The 18,408-nt window shown below is 42.4% G+C and overlaps 1 protein-coding gene across 2 annotated transcripts in view; it reads right to left on the bottom strand.

The window, feature by feature from the left end:
- Positions 1-18,064, bottom strand: part of LOC135505214 (protein shisa-6-like) — a 120,961-nt gene extending 102,897 nt beyond the window's left edge. For both annotated transcript variants that reach the window (XM_064924389.1, XM_064924388.1), the window contains exons 1-3: positions 18,017-18,064; positions 16,502-17,510; positions 12,567-12,727 (exon numbers count right to left, since the gene is read on the bottom strand). In XM_064924389.1, the coding sequence (XP_064780461.1) occupies positions 12,567-12,727; positions 16,502-17,034 (694 nt within the window). In that variant the 5' untranslated portion in view covers positions 17,035-17,510; positions 18,017-18,064. The remainder of the gene's footprint in view (positions 1-12,566; positions 12,728-16,501; positions 17,511-18,016) is intronic.
- Positions 18,065-18,408: the final 344 nt, after the last annotated feature.

The following is an 18,408-nucleotide window of genomic DNA, read 5'->3' as shown; positions in this document are numbered from 1 at the left end:
ACAGTCATCCATTAGCTGTTTGGTCATATAGTCATCCATTAGCTGTTTGTTTGTGTCGCAGTGTCACTATTGAACTTTGAATGTCAGTGAAACTGTTGTTGTTTTTGAGTCACAAATACGACCACTGACCCTAAAATGTTACAATATGGATACTGGGCAGAGTGAAAACAGCTATTCTCCACGCGACAATAAACACGACTTCCTCTCAACGTACCTAATTAGACAACAACAAATCCTGAAAAACTCATTATTCAATGAAGTTGATATTTTTCACCCTTTGTTTCTTCCCTTCAAACCGTTTAAAGGTCCAAATCTCTGCAAGGCCTCTACAAGAATCCACTCTCAAGGACTTTTCCTTGTTGTGGCTGCAGGGTGCATCGTGTTTACCCGAACCCTGCCTCTGAAGCGTACAACAACAAGCAGAGTGGATAAGAATATAAATAGCAGGCTTTTCCGTGCACCGCATGGTTTCCTATTCTGCTGTCTGCACTGGATCTGTTTTGAAGGAATATACTGTCTCATTCTAAAAATGCCCGGACGGCTGGATGTTTTTTTTTTTTTTAGCAATGCACCAAGGATACCCACGATACACCTGACCTGCATTTATGAATACTCTGAGTGTAATTTAAGGGGAAAACTATTGTTGGGGTGTTTTATTGTTGTGATGCGGAAAACTACTAGACAGCATTAGAAAAGGTCAAATAGGAGGTGCATATATTTGTCCTTTTTCACTGCATGAACAAGTGGGTAACCTGTATGAGTGTGTTGCATATCCCCACTTCCACTGAGACACCGTTGGAGAGTGGGGCCAACGGCCAGGTTTTAAGATCAGAGGGGACAGTGTGTCCTTTTATCGCTTGGCTCAGTCTCTCCAGACCTTTAGCTCTAGTTGTCATCTGAGCCCAGGCCATTAGATGTAGTTACACCTGGTTTACTAGGACTCTGTCATCTGATCCCAGACCTTTAGCTGTAGTTACACCTGGTTTACTAGGACTCTGTCATCTGATCCCAGACCTTTAGCTCTAGTGTCATCTGATCCCAGACCTTTAGCTCTAGTTGTCATCTGATCCCAGACCTTTAGCTCTAGTGTCATCTGATCCCAGACCTTTAGCTCTAGTTGTCATCTGATCACAGACCTTTAGCTGTAGTTACACCTGGTTTATTAGGACTCTGTCATCTGATCCCAGACCTCTAGGTGTAGTTACACCGGGTTTACTAGGACTCTGTCATCTGATCCCAGACCTTTAACTGTAGTTATACCTGGTTTACTAGGACTCTGTCATCTGATCCCAGACCTCTAGCTGTAGTTACACCTGGTTTACTAGGACATCTGATCCCAGACCTCTCAAACACACGCGTGGCCAGTCTTGGAAGGCTGCAGTGTGTGCGCAGGGTGTAGAGGATTTTCTTTCTTTCTAAATGTTCTATCTATCTAACTATCATCCATATGGCACATTTTGCCACACATGAATATGCATTTCCAATGCAAGTCAGTGGTATCTATGTGTCTCTCTCTCCCCCTCTCTGCTGTACTACCTTAGTCCATACAATATTAACTCCCAATTTATACACACACATTACCAATGCCTTCTCTCCTCTTCCTGTCACTGCGTGTCATGTCCAAGCTCACCGGACTGCTGGAGCTGGGCTGGGCTAGCCTATGTGGTGACCTACGCTCACTAGCTAGCACTAACAATGTTTGTGTTCAGGAATGCAGGCAGGCAGACACACAACCAGACAGGCAGGCAGGCAGGAAGGCAGAGATTCAGATAGATAGACAGTGAGAGAGAGAGTGAGAGAGAGTGAGAGAGAGAGAGAGAGAGAGAGAGAGAGAGAGAGAGAGAGAGAGAGAGAGAGAGAGAGAGAGAGAGAGAGATAGTGAGAGAGAGAGAGAGAGAGAGAGAGAGAGAGATAGTGAGAGAGAGAGAGAGAGAGAGAGAGAGAGAGAGAGAGAGAGAGAGAGAGAGAGAGAGAGTGAGATTCCTGACCTCCACTGAGTATGACTACCCATAAGGTCACAGTGAGCAAGTCAGCCAGTCGGGTAGCTAGGAGTAGGACTGTTTTGGTGGCCGTATTACCATATTGGTCACAAGTCATGACTGCAGTCAAACTCCATGTGACAGTTTAAGAATGGTAATTAGGCTTCTCCAAGCTCTGATGCTGCTGATGGTCATTAGCAGCCTACTCAACGTGCTGACTGCCTGGTACTCAGCACTCTATTGTCCCTCGAATCTCTCTGACGTCAATATAACAAACACAAACACTTCATGAGAGCCCATGAGCTCATGTTGTGCAACATTTCTATAGGCTATGCAATAGTGTGAGTTTTGATGGCCTCTATTAGAAAGATGAGGATCCCATTGGCCTTCTGTAGACTAGGCCTACTATATTTATTTCTCAACCTTCCTAATATTAAGCACATAGCTTATATTTAAAACAGGAATATAGCCTCCCTGGCTGGTATGAAAATTAACCACGGGAAAAATGTCCTCCATTCGCTATTTGTTCCCCTGTTCCGAGACATGAGCATAATAATGGTCAATTCTAAATCTAAACTAATTTCTCACATATATTATTTAGTATATGTAAATACAAGACTAAATCAAGAATAGTCTGATGGGTGACAATATTAGCCGCCGTCTTGAGTCAGTACTGCCATCTATTGGGAAACATAAATATACCAGGTTACCAGGTTACCACAGTTTGTATCACAACTAAAGTGGTCAAATAACATCTTAAAATGAAGCACATGAATCCTATTTACAACCAGTGTAAGGCCTAACAGAGATACATAAATATACCAGGTTACCACAGTTTGTATCACAACTAAAGTGGTCAAATAACATCTTAAAATGAAGCACATGAATCCTATTTACAACCGGTGTAGAGCCTAACAGAGATACATAGGTGGCGTGTGAGTTTCAAGTTTGTGGAAGATAGTTTTCACCATAAAAATAAACCTTTATAATAAAGCATTACAAGCATAATTGCATTTGCGGTTCAATTGGAGAATTATGTTTTCCCGCTAATTGCATTTTGGAACATTTGCGCTTATAGCCTGCTGCCTTGTGCACATTGCTGCGCTTATAGCCTGCTGCCTTGTGCACATTGCTGCTCTTATAGTCTGCTGCCTTGTGCACATCGCTGTGCTTATAGCCTGCTGCCTTGTGCACATTGCTGTGCTTATAGCCTGCTGCCTTGTGCACATTGCTGCTCTTATAGCCTGCTGCCTTGTGCACATTGCTGTGCTTATAGCCTGCTGCCTTGTGCACATTGCTGTGCTTATAGCCTGCTGCCTTGTGCACATTGCTGCGCTTATAGCCTGCTGCCTTGTGCACATTGCTGCTCTTATAGCCTGCTGCCTTGTGCACATTGCTGTGCTTATAGCCTGCTGCCTTGTGCACATTGCTGTGCTTATAGCCTGCTGCCTTGTGCACATTGCTGCGCTTATAGCCTGCTGTCTTGTGCACATTGCTGCTCTTATAGCCTGCTGCCTTGTGCACATTGCTGCGCTTATAATGTGAAGAAATAGCTAATAGCTTATCAGTATTTTAAGCTAAATGTTCTGATCTGTTGCATCATCTTCTTTGATTTTAAAAGTGTTTTTGATGTGGTTGTATTAATTTAGAACTATTTCATCCCACAACTGTCCCAGGCTATGTTTGGAGTAGAAGGACGAGTTGACCAATAGAATAGGGAGATAGTAGATTGACATAGGCTAGTGCTTTTGCTGCTCGTTAGCCTTATTCATCTTGTAGGCAGAGGGAAAGTAAACATAGACAGCTCTAACACCTTCAATATGCGCCTCGGAATTCCACAAGGAGTCATTTGCGTCACCGATGTGTCTGTCTTCTCTTGTAGCCTACTTCGGAGCTAAGATGACTGTGAGAATGACCCAATCACATTGGCAAATAAGAATTGAGATATCTGAGAGAACCATGTGAGTGAGAGGTGCCCGGAAGAGAAGGGAATTGTCATTTTTATATTCAGCCCAGGGGCACAATGGCCACTGGCCGCCAAAGGCATGGACTTTTCTAGGCGGCATTAAGGCCACACAAGGGGGATGCCACCAGGAAATACGAGGCATTGTCAAGTGCTTGTTAAATTGTCAAAATGAGAGACTGATGAAGTGTGTGCAAGCCTGCGCAGAAAAAAAACAAATCATGAGACTTTATTCAAATCATCATTAGAGTTGCATCATGCAGCCTTAGAATGTGTTAAAAATGTTAAAATATATAGCGCAACATTTGTATCACAACTAAAGTTACATAAATAAGTCCAAATGAAGCATATAAGAGGACCAGTTTCTTTGTTAACCTCTCAACACAGAATAGCCTCATGTTCGTATTCCCTCATAATTAGTTTGGAGAAAAATATCCTTTCTATTTTATTCAGCTGTGTTCAATTGTATTTTGCATACTATAAAATAATGTAAAATAATGCCATGGAATTCAAAGCAAATCTTGTCTGCTAAATTAACTAGCCCAGAGCCATATGACAGATCAGTGACTAACATAAGGATAACTCAGAATATGCTATTCTGTTCTTCTGAAATAGACTGCATTTTCTTCATATCATGTTTCTTTAGACCTGTCTAAAATCAATAATGGATAGATTGTGAAGGTGTAGGTTGTTTTACATGGATTTATTAGACTTTTTAAAATGTAGATGTTCCTATGGTCTGCGTCAGTGGCTTGTAGGCTATGTGTGGAAGCCAGGAGATGCTAAATGTGTTGATGTTAATTAACGGTCAATTACAGTGAGACCAGCAGTTATTTGCTTGACAATCACCAGCTAACAAAATGTGATGACCACCACAGCCCTAGGTGGCTGCGCGTTCTCCCTTTCCTCCCTTCCCTGGCATGGCTCGTTGGGCCCTAACATCAGGACTAGATTGATACAGTGAATCAGGGAGACAAACGGGACCTCTGACTGGGAGCATACTGGGGTCGACACGCTCAAACCGTCCGTCCATCCGTCCGTCCGTCCGTCCGTCCGTCTGTCCAGCTGTGTGTCTCCACATGTATTTTTTGTCTACGCGAGTGGGTTTTTAGGGCTGTCTGTCGATCTTACCTTTCTCTCTTGTTGTTTTGAGGTGGAAACTGAAACCTGAGCACACCTCTATCTCTGGCCGTGTCCGAAATCTGTCTCCGTACTAAAACTAAAACGACTACAGTCGTGGCCAAAAGTTTTGAGAAAGACACAAATGTTAACTTTCACAAAGTATGCTGCCTCAGTTTGTATGATGGCAATTTGCATATACTCCAGAATGTTATGAAGAGTGATCAGATGAATTGCAATTAATTGCAAAGTCCCTCTTTGCCATGCAAATGAACTGAATCCCCCAAAAACCATTTCCACTGCATTTCAGCCCTGCCACAAATGGACCAGCTGACATCATGTCAGTGATTTTCTCGTTAACACAAGTGTGAGTGTTGACGAGGACAAGGCTGGAGATCACTCTGTCATGCTGATTGATTTTGAATAACAGACTGGAAGCTTCAAAGGGAGGGTGGTGCTTGGAATTATTGTTCTTCCTCTGTCAATCATGGTTACCTGCAAGGAATAATTACGGATGTCATCATTGCTTTGCACAAAAAAAGGGCTTCACAGGCAAGGATATTGCTGCCAGTAAGATTGCACCTAAATCAACCATTTATCGGATCATCAAGAACTTCAAGGAGAGCGGTTCAATTGTTGTGAAGAAGGCTTCAGGGCGCGCAAGAAAGTCCAGCAAGTGTCAGGACCGTCTCCTAAAGTTGATTCAACTGCGGGATCGGGCACCACCAGTACATACCTTGCTCAGAAATGGCAGCAGGCAGGTGTGAGTGCATCAGCACGCACAGTGAGGCAAAGAGTTTTAAAGGATGGCCTGGTGTCAAGAATGGCAGAAAAGAAGCCACTTCTCTCCAGGAAAAACATCAGGGACAGACTGATATTCTGCAAAAGGTACAGGGATTGGACTGCTGAGGACTCAGGTAAAGTCATTTTCTCTGATGAATCCCCTTTCTGATTGTTTGGGGCATCCAGAAAAAAACTTGCCTGAAGAAGACAAGGTGAGCGCTACCATCAGTCCTGTGTCATGCCAACAGTAAAGCATCCTGAGACCATTCATGTGTGGGGTTGCTTCTCAGCCAAGGCAGTGGGCTCACTCACAATTTTGCCTAAGAACACCGTGAATAAAGAATGGTACCAACACATCCTCCAAGAGCAACTTCTCCCAACCATCCAGGAACCGTTTAGTGATGAACAATGCCTTTTCGAGCATGATGGACCACCTTTCCATAAGACAAAAGTGATAAGTAAGTGGCTCGGGGAACAAAGCATCGATATTTTGGGTCTATGGCCAGGAAACTCCCCAGACCTTAATCCCATTGAGAATTTGTGATCAATCCTCAAGAGGCAGGTGGACAAACAAAACCCCACAAATTCTGACAAACTCCTAGCATTGATTATGCAAGAATGGGCTGCCATCAGTCAGGATGTGGCCCAGAAGTTAATTGACAGCATGCCAGGGCGGATTCCAGAGGTCTTGAAAAAGAAGGGTCAACACTGCAAATATTGCCACTTCGCATCAACTTCATGTAATTGTCAATAAAAGCCTTTGACACTTATGAAATGCTTGTAATTATACTTCAGTATTCCATAGCACCATCTGACAAAAATATCTAAAGACACTGAAGCAGCAAACGTGTGTGTTTCTCAACTTTTGGCCATGACTGCACTATGTGCTAACCTTAATATATACTACGTAGAACTGTTCAGTAAGCAACAACCAGCAACATACTAGACTCCCCCATACTGAGATTATATAATCTAATACTAGACTCCCCCATACTGAGAATGTGTAATCTAATACTAGACTCCCCCATACTGAGAATGTGTAATATAGTACAATACTCAAACATACTGAGAATGTATTATCTAATACTAGACTCCCCCATACTGAGAATGTGTAATCTAATACAATACTCAAACATACTGAGAATGTGTAATATAGTACAATACTCAAACATACTGAGAATGTATTATCTAATACTAGACTCCCCCCATACTGAGAATGTGTAATCTAATACAATACTCAAACATACTGAGAATGTGTAATCTAATACAATACTCACCCATACTGAGAATGTATAATCTAATACTAGACTCCCCCATACTGAGAATGTATTATCTAATACTAGACTCCCCTATACTGAGAATGTGTAATATAGTACAATACTCAAACATACTGAGAATGTATTATCTAATACTAGACTCCCCTATACTGAGAATGTGTAATATAGTACAATACTCAAACATACTGAGAATGTATTATCTAATACTAGACTCCCCCCATACTGAGAATGTGTAATCTAATACAATACTCAAACATACTGAGAATGTGTAATCTAAATTGTTTCCCTCCAGTTGTTCGTTTTGCTACAGCCCCGATCTGATTATCAGCTGTTGCCAAACACACTTGAAAAGCTGATTATCTTCCTCAATAGCATGCAGTGAATTTGTACTAGATGAAAATCAGAAGTGAGTATGACATCCTGGCATTTGAGCATACTCGAGTGCCTCATACAGTGAGGGAAAAAAGTATTTGATCCCCTGCTGATTTTGTACATTTGCCCACTGACAAAGAAATGATCAGTCTATAATTTTAATGGTAGGTTTATGGGACAAAAAATCCAGAAAAACGCATGTCAAAAATGTTATAAATTGAATTGCATTTTAATGAGGGAAATAAGTATTTGACCCCTCTGCAAAACATGACTTAGTACTTGGTGGCAAAACCCTTGTTGGAGGTCAGAGGTCAGACGTTTCCTGTAGTTGGCCACCAGGTTTGCACACATCTCAGGAGGGATTTTGTCCCACTCCTCTTTGCAGATCTTCTCCAAGTCATTAAGGTTTCGAGGCTGACGTTGGGCAACTCAAACCTTCAGCTCCCTCCACAGATTTTCAATGGGATTAAGGTCTGGAGACTGGCTAGGCCACTCCAGGACCTTAATGTGCTTCATCTTGAGCCACTCATTTGTTGCCTTGGCAGTGTGTTTTGGGTCATTGTCATGCTGGAATACCCATCCACGACCCATTTTCAATGCCCTGGCTGAGGGAAGGAGGTTCTCACCCAAGATTTGACGGTACATGGCCCCGTCCATTGTCCCTTTGATGCGGTGAAGCTGTCCTGTCCCCTTAGCAGAAAAACACCCCCAAAGCATAATGTTTCCACCTCCATGTTTGACGGTGGGGATGGTGTTCTTGGGGTCATAGGCAGAATTCCACCTCCTCCAAACACGGCGAGTTGAGTTGATGCCAAAGAGCTCCATTTTGGTCTCATCTGACCACAACACTTTCGCCGAGTTGTCCTCTGAATCATTCAGATGTTCATTGGAAAACTTCAAACGGGCATGTATATGTGCTTTCTTGAGCAGGGGGACCTTGCGGGCGCTGCAGGATTTCAGTCCTTCAAGGCGTAGTGTGTTACCAATTGTTTTCTTGGTGACTATGGTACCAGCTGCCTTGAACATTGACAAGATCCTCCCGTGTAGTTCTGGGCTGATTCCTCACCGTTCTCATGATCATTGCAACTCCACAAGGTGAGATCTTGCATGGAGCCCCAGGCTGAGGGAGATTGACAGTTCTTTTGTTTCTTCCATTTGAGAATAATCGCAGCAACTGTTGTCATCTTCTCACCAAGCTGCTTGGCGATGGTCTTGTAGCCTTTTTCAGCCTTGTGTAGGTTTACAATCTTGTCCCTGACATCCTTGGAGAGCTCTTTGGTCTTGGCCATGGTGGAGAGTTTGGAATCTGATTGATTGATTGCTTCTGTGGACAGGTGTCTTATATACAGGTAACAAGCTGAGATTTGGAGCACTCCCTTTAAGAGTGTGCCCTAATCTCAGATCGTTACCTGTATAAAAGACACCTGGGAGCCAGAAATCTTTCTGATTGAGAGGGGGTCAAATAGTTATTTCCCTCATTAAAATGCAAATCAATTTATAACATTTTTGACATGCGTTTTTCTGGATGTTTTGTCCCACTGTCCCAAATAAACCTACCATTAAAATTATAGACTGATCATTTCTTCCTTTCTCCATCTCTCTCTCTCTCCCTCTGTCTCTCTCTCTCCCTCTCCCTCTCCCCCGACTCAGACCTGCTTCACAATCCTGCAACCACGAAGCTGTCTCACGTTAACTGTATCTCTTCAGAGAGCCCATACCCCAGAGTACACCCTGTCAGTGGTGTTCTGTTCCCATTTCCCAGCCTTGTTGTCGAATCACGTTACTCCGCGTGCCGAGCGGTCACGGTCTCACTGCGGTCTCTGTGTGCCAGCGTCTAACGTTTCCACCCTGCCAGAGATTGCCCGGGCCCGTTCCCTTGCTAGCCACAGTTATCTACACTGACAGGCCCTCTTTCTGTCTCTCTCCCTCTCTCTCTCCGTCTCTCTCTCTCTACTGTCTCTATTCCTCTCGCTCTCCACTGTCTCTAACCCTACCTTCCCCTCTCTCCCTACTGTCTCTCTCCCTCTTCTCTCTCCGTCTCTCTCTACTGTCTCTATTCCTCTCTCTCTCTACTGTCTCTATTCCTCTCTCTCTACTGTCTCTATTCCTCTCGCTCTCCACTGTCTCTAACCCTACCTTCCTCTCTCTCCCTACTGTCTCTCTCCCTCTCTCTCTCCGTCTCTCTCTCTCTACTGTCTCTATTCCTCTCGCTCTCCACTGTCTCTAACCCTACCTTCCTCTCTCTCTCTCCGTCTCTCTCTCTCTACTGTCTCTATTCCTCTCTCTCTCTGTCTCTAACCCTACCTTTCTCTCTCCATCTCTCTCTCTACTGTCTCTATTCCTCTCTCTCTCTACTGTCTCTAACCCTACCTTTCTCTCTCTCTCTCTACTGTCTCTAACCCTACCTTTCTCTCTACTGTCTCTTACCCTACCTTTCTCTCTACTGTCTCTAACCCTACTTTTCTCTCTACTGTCTCTAACCCTACCTTTCTCTCTCTACTGTCTCTAACCCTACCTTTCTCTCTCTACTGTCTCTAACCCTACTTTTCTCTCTACTGTCTCTAACCCTACCTTTCTCTCTCTACTGTCTCTAACCCTACCTTTCTCTCTCTACTGTCTCTAACCCTACTTTTCTCTCTACTGTCTCTAACCCTACCTTTCTCTCTCTACTGTCTCTAACCCTACCTTTCTCTCTCTACTGTCTCTAACCCTACTTTTCCCTCTACTGTCTCTAACCCTACCTTTCTCTCTCTACTGTCTCTAACCCTACCTTTCTCTCTCTACTGTCTCTAACCCTACTTTTCTCTCTACTGTCTCTAACCCTACCTTTCTCTCTCTACTGTCTCTAACCCTACCTTTCTCTCTCTACTGTCTCTAACCCTACTTTTCTCTCTACTGTCTCTAACCCTACCTTTCTCTCTCTACTGTCTCTAACCCTACCTTTCTCTCTCTACTGTCTCTAACCCTACTTTTCTCTCTACTGTCTCTAACCCTACCTTTCTCTCTCTACTGTCTCTAACCCTACCTTTCTCTCTCTACTGTCTCTAACCCTACCTTTCTCTCTCTTGCACAAATTGGATGATTACGGGATGTATACATAAGAGATTATACCACTGACAGGGAACGCAGCTGTGGACACAGTGTGTCTCACACACAGAAACTGAATAAACACAGTGTGTGTCTCACACACAGAAACTGAATAAACACAGTGTGTGTCTCACACACAGAAACTGAATAAACACAGTGTGTGCTCTCACACACAGAAACTGAATAAACACAGTGTGTGCTCTCATACACACAGAAACTGAATAAACACAATGTGTGCTCTCATACACACAGAAACTGAATAAACACAGTGTGTGCTCTCATACACACAGAAACTGAATAAACACCCAATGTGTGCTCTCATACACACATAAACTGAATAAACACACAGTGTGTGCTCTCATACACACAGAAACTGAATAAACACCCAATGTGTTCTCTCATACACACAGAAACTGAATAAACACCCAATGTGTGCTCTCATACACACAGAAACCGAATAAACTCACAAGGTGTGCTCTCGTACACACAGAAACTGAATAAACACACAATGTGTGCTCTCATACACACAGAAACCGAATAAACACACAATGTGTGCTCTCATACACACAGAAACTGAATAAACACACAATGTGTGCTCTCATACACACAGAAACTGAGTTAACACACAACTGCTCATATAAACACACACACACACACACACACACACAAAGTAATGAAGCACACAGTGGCATGTACTCATGGATTCCAATGAAAGCCTGCCCCCCCCCAGAGAAAATATGTATCTATCATCTCTCTGTATTTTATAATTTTCCTTTAATTCGCAAGAGGCTGAATGTATCTGACCGGAGAAAGCATCCAAGCAAGCAAAACAGCGCCCCCTCTGTCTTGATGTGTACACACCATTTATCTGATGCGTCTGGTCCAAAAGGGTATGACATTGTTGCCGCCAGTAGCATTCAATGCAAGAGAAGCCTGCATAGCATTGATGAACAAAAATAATAAAATAATAGCCAATCAGCATTCAGCTCAACTGTGAATGATCCTGGCGCACCGAAAGAAAGTATCAAGGGAATCCAGTTTGGATCACATCATATCAAAAGCCAAATGTCGTTGTTGACAGAAATAAATGTAATTGTTGCATCTCGTTGTGTTGTCCTCCAAAGGCTAGCGAGCTAACTAACACAATCTATTTCCTAAATTAGCCATAGAGGAATAGGGATTTGGACTTGTGGTTTTACTTAATTCTTTGTACTGGCCAATGATTATAATGGCGAATCCGAAGTAGGGTGAGTCAATATTTTTTCTTCTTGCAAGCACACACACACACACACACACACACACACACACACACACACAAATTAGTACCATGGACAGTCATATGATATTTAGTATACGTTGATTGGACTAAATTGTTTTGTGAATCTTTTAGTTGTCACTGTATGGGACTAGGCAGAGGTGATTTGATGATGTTGAAATGTTGTAGTTAAAATGATGCTGGAATAGTGGAGGCAGCTCCTGTTTTCTTTGCGACTTGCGGTAACTCTCTGTGGTTCTAAATCAATAGTTGTTTAATAGTCTGAAAATGTCAGAAACATTACCTTGCTTGACCATGCTGTAGGTCATGTAACTGTTTGTTATACGCAATATGTTTTATAGACTTCACGGGAAGATGTTGCTCTATGGTTTTGGGATGAAACAAAAGGTGTAGTTGAATTGATTTTCCACTGCGTCTTCTTTTTCTCTTGGCCTTGGGCCTATATAGCACAGTGGCAAGGCATATGAACTAACAGGTGATAGAGCAAACAGCGCAATTATCACAACGCATAGGTTGCAATGCGGAGAGAAAAACAATCGTGGCTTGGTTTTCCCAGTGATTGTACCCACGCAGCCCTACTGGAAACATAGTGATTATGCACCAACACATTCGCACACTTCACCCAATATGCCCATAATACTTCACCAATGTGTCTTTGAAGATATTTACCGAAAAACAGTTGAATATATGTACCTATAAAGGTCACGTACCGTGGTTGGACTTGGACTGGTGGACAGGGGTGTAGTGGTTCTTGGAGGAGGTTTGTTGAGGAGTGTTGTCTTTGGGAGAGCCGTTCATGGCCGAAAAGTTCTCACAGTCATATTGCGATATGGGAATGGGCCCCTGTTGCCTCAGGATGTCAGCAAGGGCCCTGGGGACACAGAGAAGAAAATGGCATGTTTTGATTTAAAAAAAGGTTTGTGCACCAAAAGTCACTGATACGTCTATTTAACTCACTTCTCCAAGCATTGACGTTTCCAAGGTGAGTGAGAGTTCAGTTTTTTCTTGGCACTGAATGGTTATAGAGAACCATTATAAACCCCCCTGAGGTATAAGGTCCCGGAGATGGGTTTCTACTGTGCTAACATATAAGAAGGTCATAAGAAGGATCGTTTAGATATTTGTTTGGAATTTTAGGAACCCTGTATAGTATAATTTGTTTTTGGAAGAAAAAAAAATGCTTGATGAAATATTGAATTTGGTATTACTGCTATTACCCCATAGAAACTCATTGAATAACATAATCATATATGGCAAAACAGACCGTCCAAAAAAATACATCAAAAGGAGGTACGTTTTGAAGTGTCTGTCTTATATCTGAGAGATATACGATAGATAAGCAAATAATTTTTATATTTATTTGACCCACATTTAACCCCTTTTTAGGCACTACATTTTCTCTGACAAACCCCACTGTCGCTCTGCCACCTTTCACCACAGATGCAGAGGACCGGCATTGGCAGATGCTGTGGATTGAGGACGCAAGCCCAAGATAGATACGTCTCACTTAAACGGACAGATTCTATGGGCTTTTGTATTATGCTAATTAGATGTCCGCGGGGGTGTGGACATCCACTCTACTGACAAAACAGTGAAGGTAACACATATACTAACAACAGAAACAGAAGCATAGTTGTGTTTATGAGAAGCCGTTATAATTGGGTTGGATTGGAGTGTTTTTCAGGCCGACACCAGGTGCATACGGAGGTATGGCACCCCTCGAGGGTGAGAAGGAGAGGGGAGAGAGGGAACGGAAAAATTCAACAGCATCATGACAGAAAATAACACAAATAGTTGTTGTTTTCTGGCTGAGCTTTTTGAAGAGGAGGAAATCAAATTATGTTTGCATTGCTGCGATTGCTCGAAGCCTTGTGCGTGACAAATATATATACAGCGGCAACCTTTCCTGTTCTATAAATATTGTCCCTGTTTTTATTTATTTCACATCTGAGTTCTGCTGTTATGTATTTATCATTGGATTTGCTGTGGTGCAGACAAGTCAGGCAACTCCAGTGACACTCTAACCTTAATGTTATACAACAGGAGGCTGCAGAGGGGAGAACGGCTCATAACAGGAGTGGACGGGATGATATTAAACACATGGAAGCCATGTGTTTGATACCATTCCGTTGATATCGTTCCACCGGACGCCTGTGCGTGACACATTTTTGAATGTCTCTAGATTACTCCAGTGTTGCGCCGTGCATGTGTAAAAGGACCATGCTTCATAGCGGGAGACTACAATGTGTATCAGCGGTTACTCATTGATGTGTGCTCTCCAGCATCATGTGTTGTCCACTAGTCTGTGGTTAAACGTAAGGTTGCAAAAGCCCCAGAGGGAGACGGGAAACAGCTGAGAAAACACATAACTGCAGACCGCCACTCCAACATAGCCTTGTTTAACCCATGTCAGTTCACCACTGCAGTCTGAGAATGCACACCACCACCACCACCACCACAGAGAACGTGTTGGTGTGATAGCTGCTATGGGACTAGAGTTAGGTCAGGGTGAGAGGGGTTGGATTAGAGGTTTTATTTTCTAATTTATGGTCTATGGCAATAGGGTTTGTTTTGACTTAGCAAAGGCCTTGTCATTTTATGAGTATTTTACGAGGGAAATGTGTATAGACGTTGTTGTGCGTCTGGATTTATCTGTTTGCATTTGAAGGGATGATGCACTGTCAGTGCTCATCATAGTATTACATACGACTTGATGTTATGATGCAGAAACTAGATTTGTCTCAACACCTGCAGTGAAACAACCAAAAACAACAACAAAAAATACATCAAATATACATCAATAGGATCAGTCCTTCACCACACAACTGACATGCAAGCTTTCCCAAATCATGTAAATATTTCCCTTTGAACACCTCTGCAATTACTTTGGTCTTTCATGTGTACAAAAAAAAATGTTCCTCAAGGTTTCTTTGGGAAGGCTAATGGTTCTATGTGGAACCATAATGACTCAATGAACCATTTGAGCCCTTCAATGGTTCTTTACAGTTCACAAAATTATTCTTTGCTCTTTTAGTGATAAATAAAATGTAGGGGAGGAGGCTCATTAGAATATTTTGGGGTGTGGTTTAGGCATAGCTTTTTTTTGTGCAACCGTGAGTCAAAGTCTCATTCCAGTTTATCTAATGAGTAGTGTTAGTTATGACTTTATATAGTAACAATGTTTTGCATCAATTGAGAATGGATGATTAAATCACTCTGTATTTATTTTCTCATGGACCCAAGCTGTTCAAGAGGTTGCTCACTTAAGTTGCTAATTAACACAGTAACACCTATGGAAGTTTAACAGTAAAATATGGCTGAACAGAACAAATAACCATGTATGTTTCCACGAAATGATCTACAAAGAACATTTCAGGTTGAGAACCATTCTTCCATGATGGTTCTATAAAGAACCATAAAAAAGCATTCTATATGGCCCCAAAAAGGGTTGTAACCATAGCGGAACCCTTTTTTGGTGCTATATAGAACTAATGGTTCTTCGTAAAACCATAGGAAAGTGTTCTTTATAGCACCATACAAGTTCCATTTAGAACCTTGTGAGCAGGGTTCTTTATAGCACCATACAAGTTCCATTTAGAACCTTGTGAGAAGGGTTCTTTATAGCACCATACAATTTCCATTTAGAACCTTGTGAGCAGGGTTCTTTATAGCACCATACAAGTTCCATTTAGAACCTTGTGAGAAGGGTTCTTTATAGCACCATACAAGTTCCATTTAGAACCTTGTGAGCAGGGTTCTTTATAGCACCATACAAGTTCAATTTAGAACCTTGTGAGCAGGGTTCTTTATAGCACCATACAAGTTCCATTTAGAACCTTATGAGCAGGGTTCTTTATAGCACCAAATGGCACATGCATTTGTTTTTATTATATTTAATTGTATATACGGAATTGAGAGTAAATGCCAGAATGCCATCTGGTACACTAGGCTAGTTTACACACACACGATGGTTCTAAATTGTACAGATGGGGGTTCTTTGGTTTGTAATGATATACATCATTTATTGTGTGTATAAACTAGCCTAGTGTACCAGATTTAATAGCATTCTGGTAGTGGGTGATGAAATGATTTGTATAAAGCAGGACATAGCTCAACCTGGTAAAAAGTCTAGTGTTTTTTCATATAGAAACATCTTTATCTGTAGCCTACTGTACCAGGAAGAGACACGCGACCACCTCACAGTACATCATGTAAAATGGAGGTCAAATATGTATTCAATCTCACGTGACCATGTTCCAATGAACTCTGACCTCTGACCCATAATTGTCATCACAATTATTTTCAAGGTGTGACTAGTCTTCTTAGTTCAAGGGTCAGACCTTTTAGTATAAGGGTTTAGACTGCTGGGGGTTGTGGATAAGACCCATATGAACTATATTATATGTCAGGTTAATTATCACACTCAGATTATCCATAAAATATTTTATACTGCATGTGACCATGACTTCAATACAGAATGATATGTTCAACCACATTGACATTTTTCTCTCAAGACATAAAAGACCAGATCATGTTTCATCATGTTTCATATAAAACGGAGCTTTGCACCCAAGCAGACATGTATATTCATTCGTTCGTTCGTTCATTCATTCATTCATTTATTAAGTCATTCATTCTGACTTACCTATGGATATTCATTTCCTGAGGAGGCTCTGTGGCTTTGTCATAGGCAACTTTAGCCGAAACTCCCACCACTAAAATAAAAGCTATGATCCCACAGGTGATGTACACTGCAGTGTTCGTCTGGTCCATACTCGGGTCAAAAGGCTGTCCCGTCGAGGCTGGTGACGGGGGGGGCGTTTTCACCCAGTCCGGCTTGTTGTAGTTTTTACAGCTTGACTGATCCACTCGTTTTTCTTTTTCCTGGCAACAGAACCGCAGGAAGCAGGACCCGCAGCAGTAGCGGTGAACCGTGTTGTTACACGCAAACTCTCTGTCAAATTGTCCGCTCACGTCGTAGTAACCCGTGCACGTATCGTAGTCCTTGGTCGTGTTCTTTTGCGGCGCGGCGGTGGGGATCACCGCGGTGATGTTGGTGTCTTTCGCCTTGGGAGTCCGCTTGGTCACGGGTTTCATCTTCTTGCCTCCTGTCCCGGCGCAGAGAACGCTCAGGGGATCCAGGTATATGACGAGCAGCAAAAGGTGCCTTATCCCCATGGTGTGTCTAACCTGTCAATTCACTTCCGACGCGACGCTTGTGATCTTCTCTGACTTGGTAGTGAAGTGAATGTGATAGGGCTCTCAGGCTCTCAATCCAACAAGGCTGTTACAACCCTCGTCACCTGCCACTCGCGTTGGTCCTCTCACGATCGATACTGTTACCATACTGGCTAGAAGAATGAATAGCATCAGTATGCAAGACGCAATTAGTTAAGTATATCATTAATAGCAGCGCTTCTGAAACCCATTGCGCTCTGATAGAGAGAATCGTCATTCACGGAACTGCATGCCTTGGTTGTGCTCTGGTAGGACAGCCGAGTGCAGGGGACTGTGTGCTTTCCGCCCTGTTGGAGATGCTGATAACGGCCGGGTGTCGCTGTCTAAGGTACTGATTTATGTGGGGCGCCTTGAGTCGAGTCGTCTTTATGTGACAGGGCTTGTGTTCACATTTTCTTGTTGTGGTGAAAGTTGCGCTATAGGAGGAAACAAACAAAACGCTTCATGAGCCATTATCCGCACGTCAATTGGAGTGCGTTAAGTTAAGCAAAGCCAACAATTTATCCACGCGATGGAAACCACATTAATTTATTCTGAACCGAGGTATTTTTGTCACATCCAGGGATTCTGGGCTTGTCATAACGGCTGCATGCAGTCAAGACGCGCTTGTTTAAATCCCTTTCGATGTACAGACATTCCATTGCAACTGGAACTTTCCAAAATGCATTCAAGTTTTAGAATAAAATTCGCCTAGAGTACAACCAATACATTCAAAACTGTTTTAATTGCAGCCAAATATGTTTTCACTCAGTAAAATTAGCCGAAGAATAGTCTATTTCAATATATTATACTTACTTAAAAGTTATTAATTGTATATTACAGAAAAAGCACAACACAACGCAATGTGATTAATTTATCTCTATGTTAATGCGAGGCACACGCAATAGTTCAAAGATAGAAAACGTATGGTGATGAAACCTACCCTGGTCAAGATTCCCGTTGACTTGTTCTCTGTCTGGCGCGAGGAGAGTGATTGGACTATGAAAGCTCAGCTCGACAACCCTCTTCTCTCCTTCCTCCCTCATCCCCCTCCCTCATCTACCTCGCGCTTTCTTACGTCAAATCAAATCAATCAAATCCAAATGTATTCGTCACATGCTTCGTAAACAACAGGTCTAGACTAACAGGGAAATGTTTAGTGACGGACCCTTTCCAACAATGCATAAATAAATAAAATAGATACATAATGGAAAAGTAATAACGCCTAATAATAAAAGTAATAATAAATACACAATGAGTAACGATAACTTGACTATATATACAGGGTACCAGTACCAAATCGAGGTGCAGGGTACGAGGTAATTGAGATAGATA

This window comes from Oncorhynchus masou, chromosome 18, assembly GCF_036934945.1.
Source record: "Oncorhynchus masou masou isolate Uvic2021 chromosome 18, UVic_Omas_1.1, whole genome shotgun sequence".
Taxonomy (NCBI): Eukaryota; Metazoa; Chordata; class Actinopteri; order Salmoniformes; family Salmonidae; genus Oncorhynchus; species Oncorhynchus masou.
This window is presented reverse-complemented; position numbering and strand designations above follow the sequence as displayed.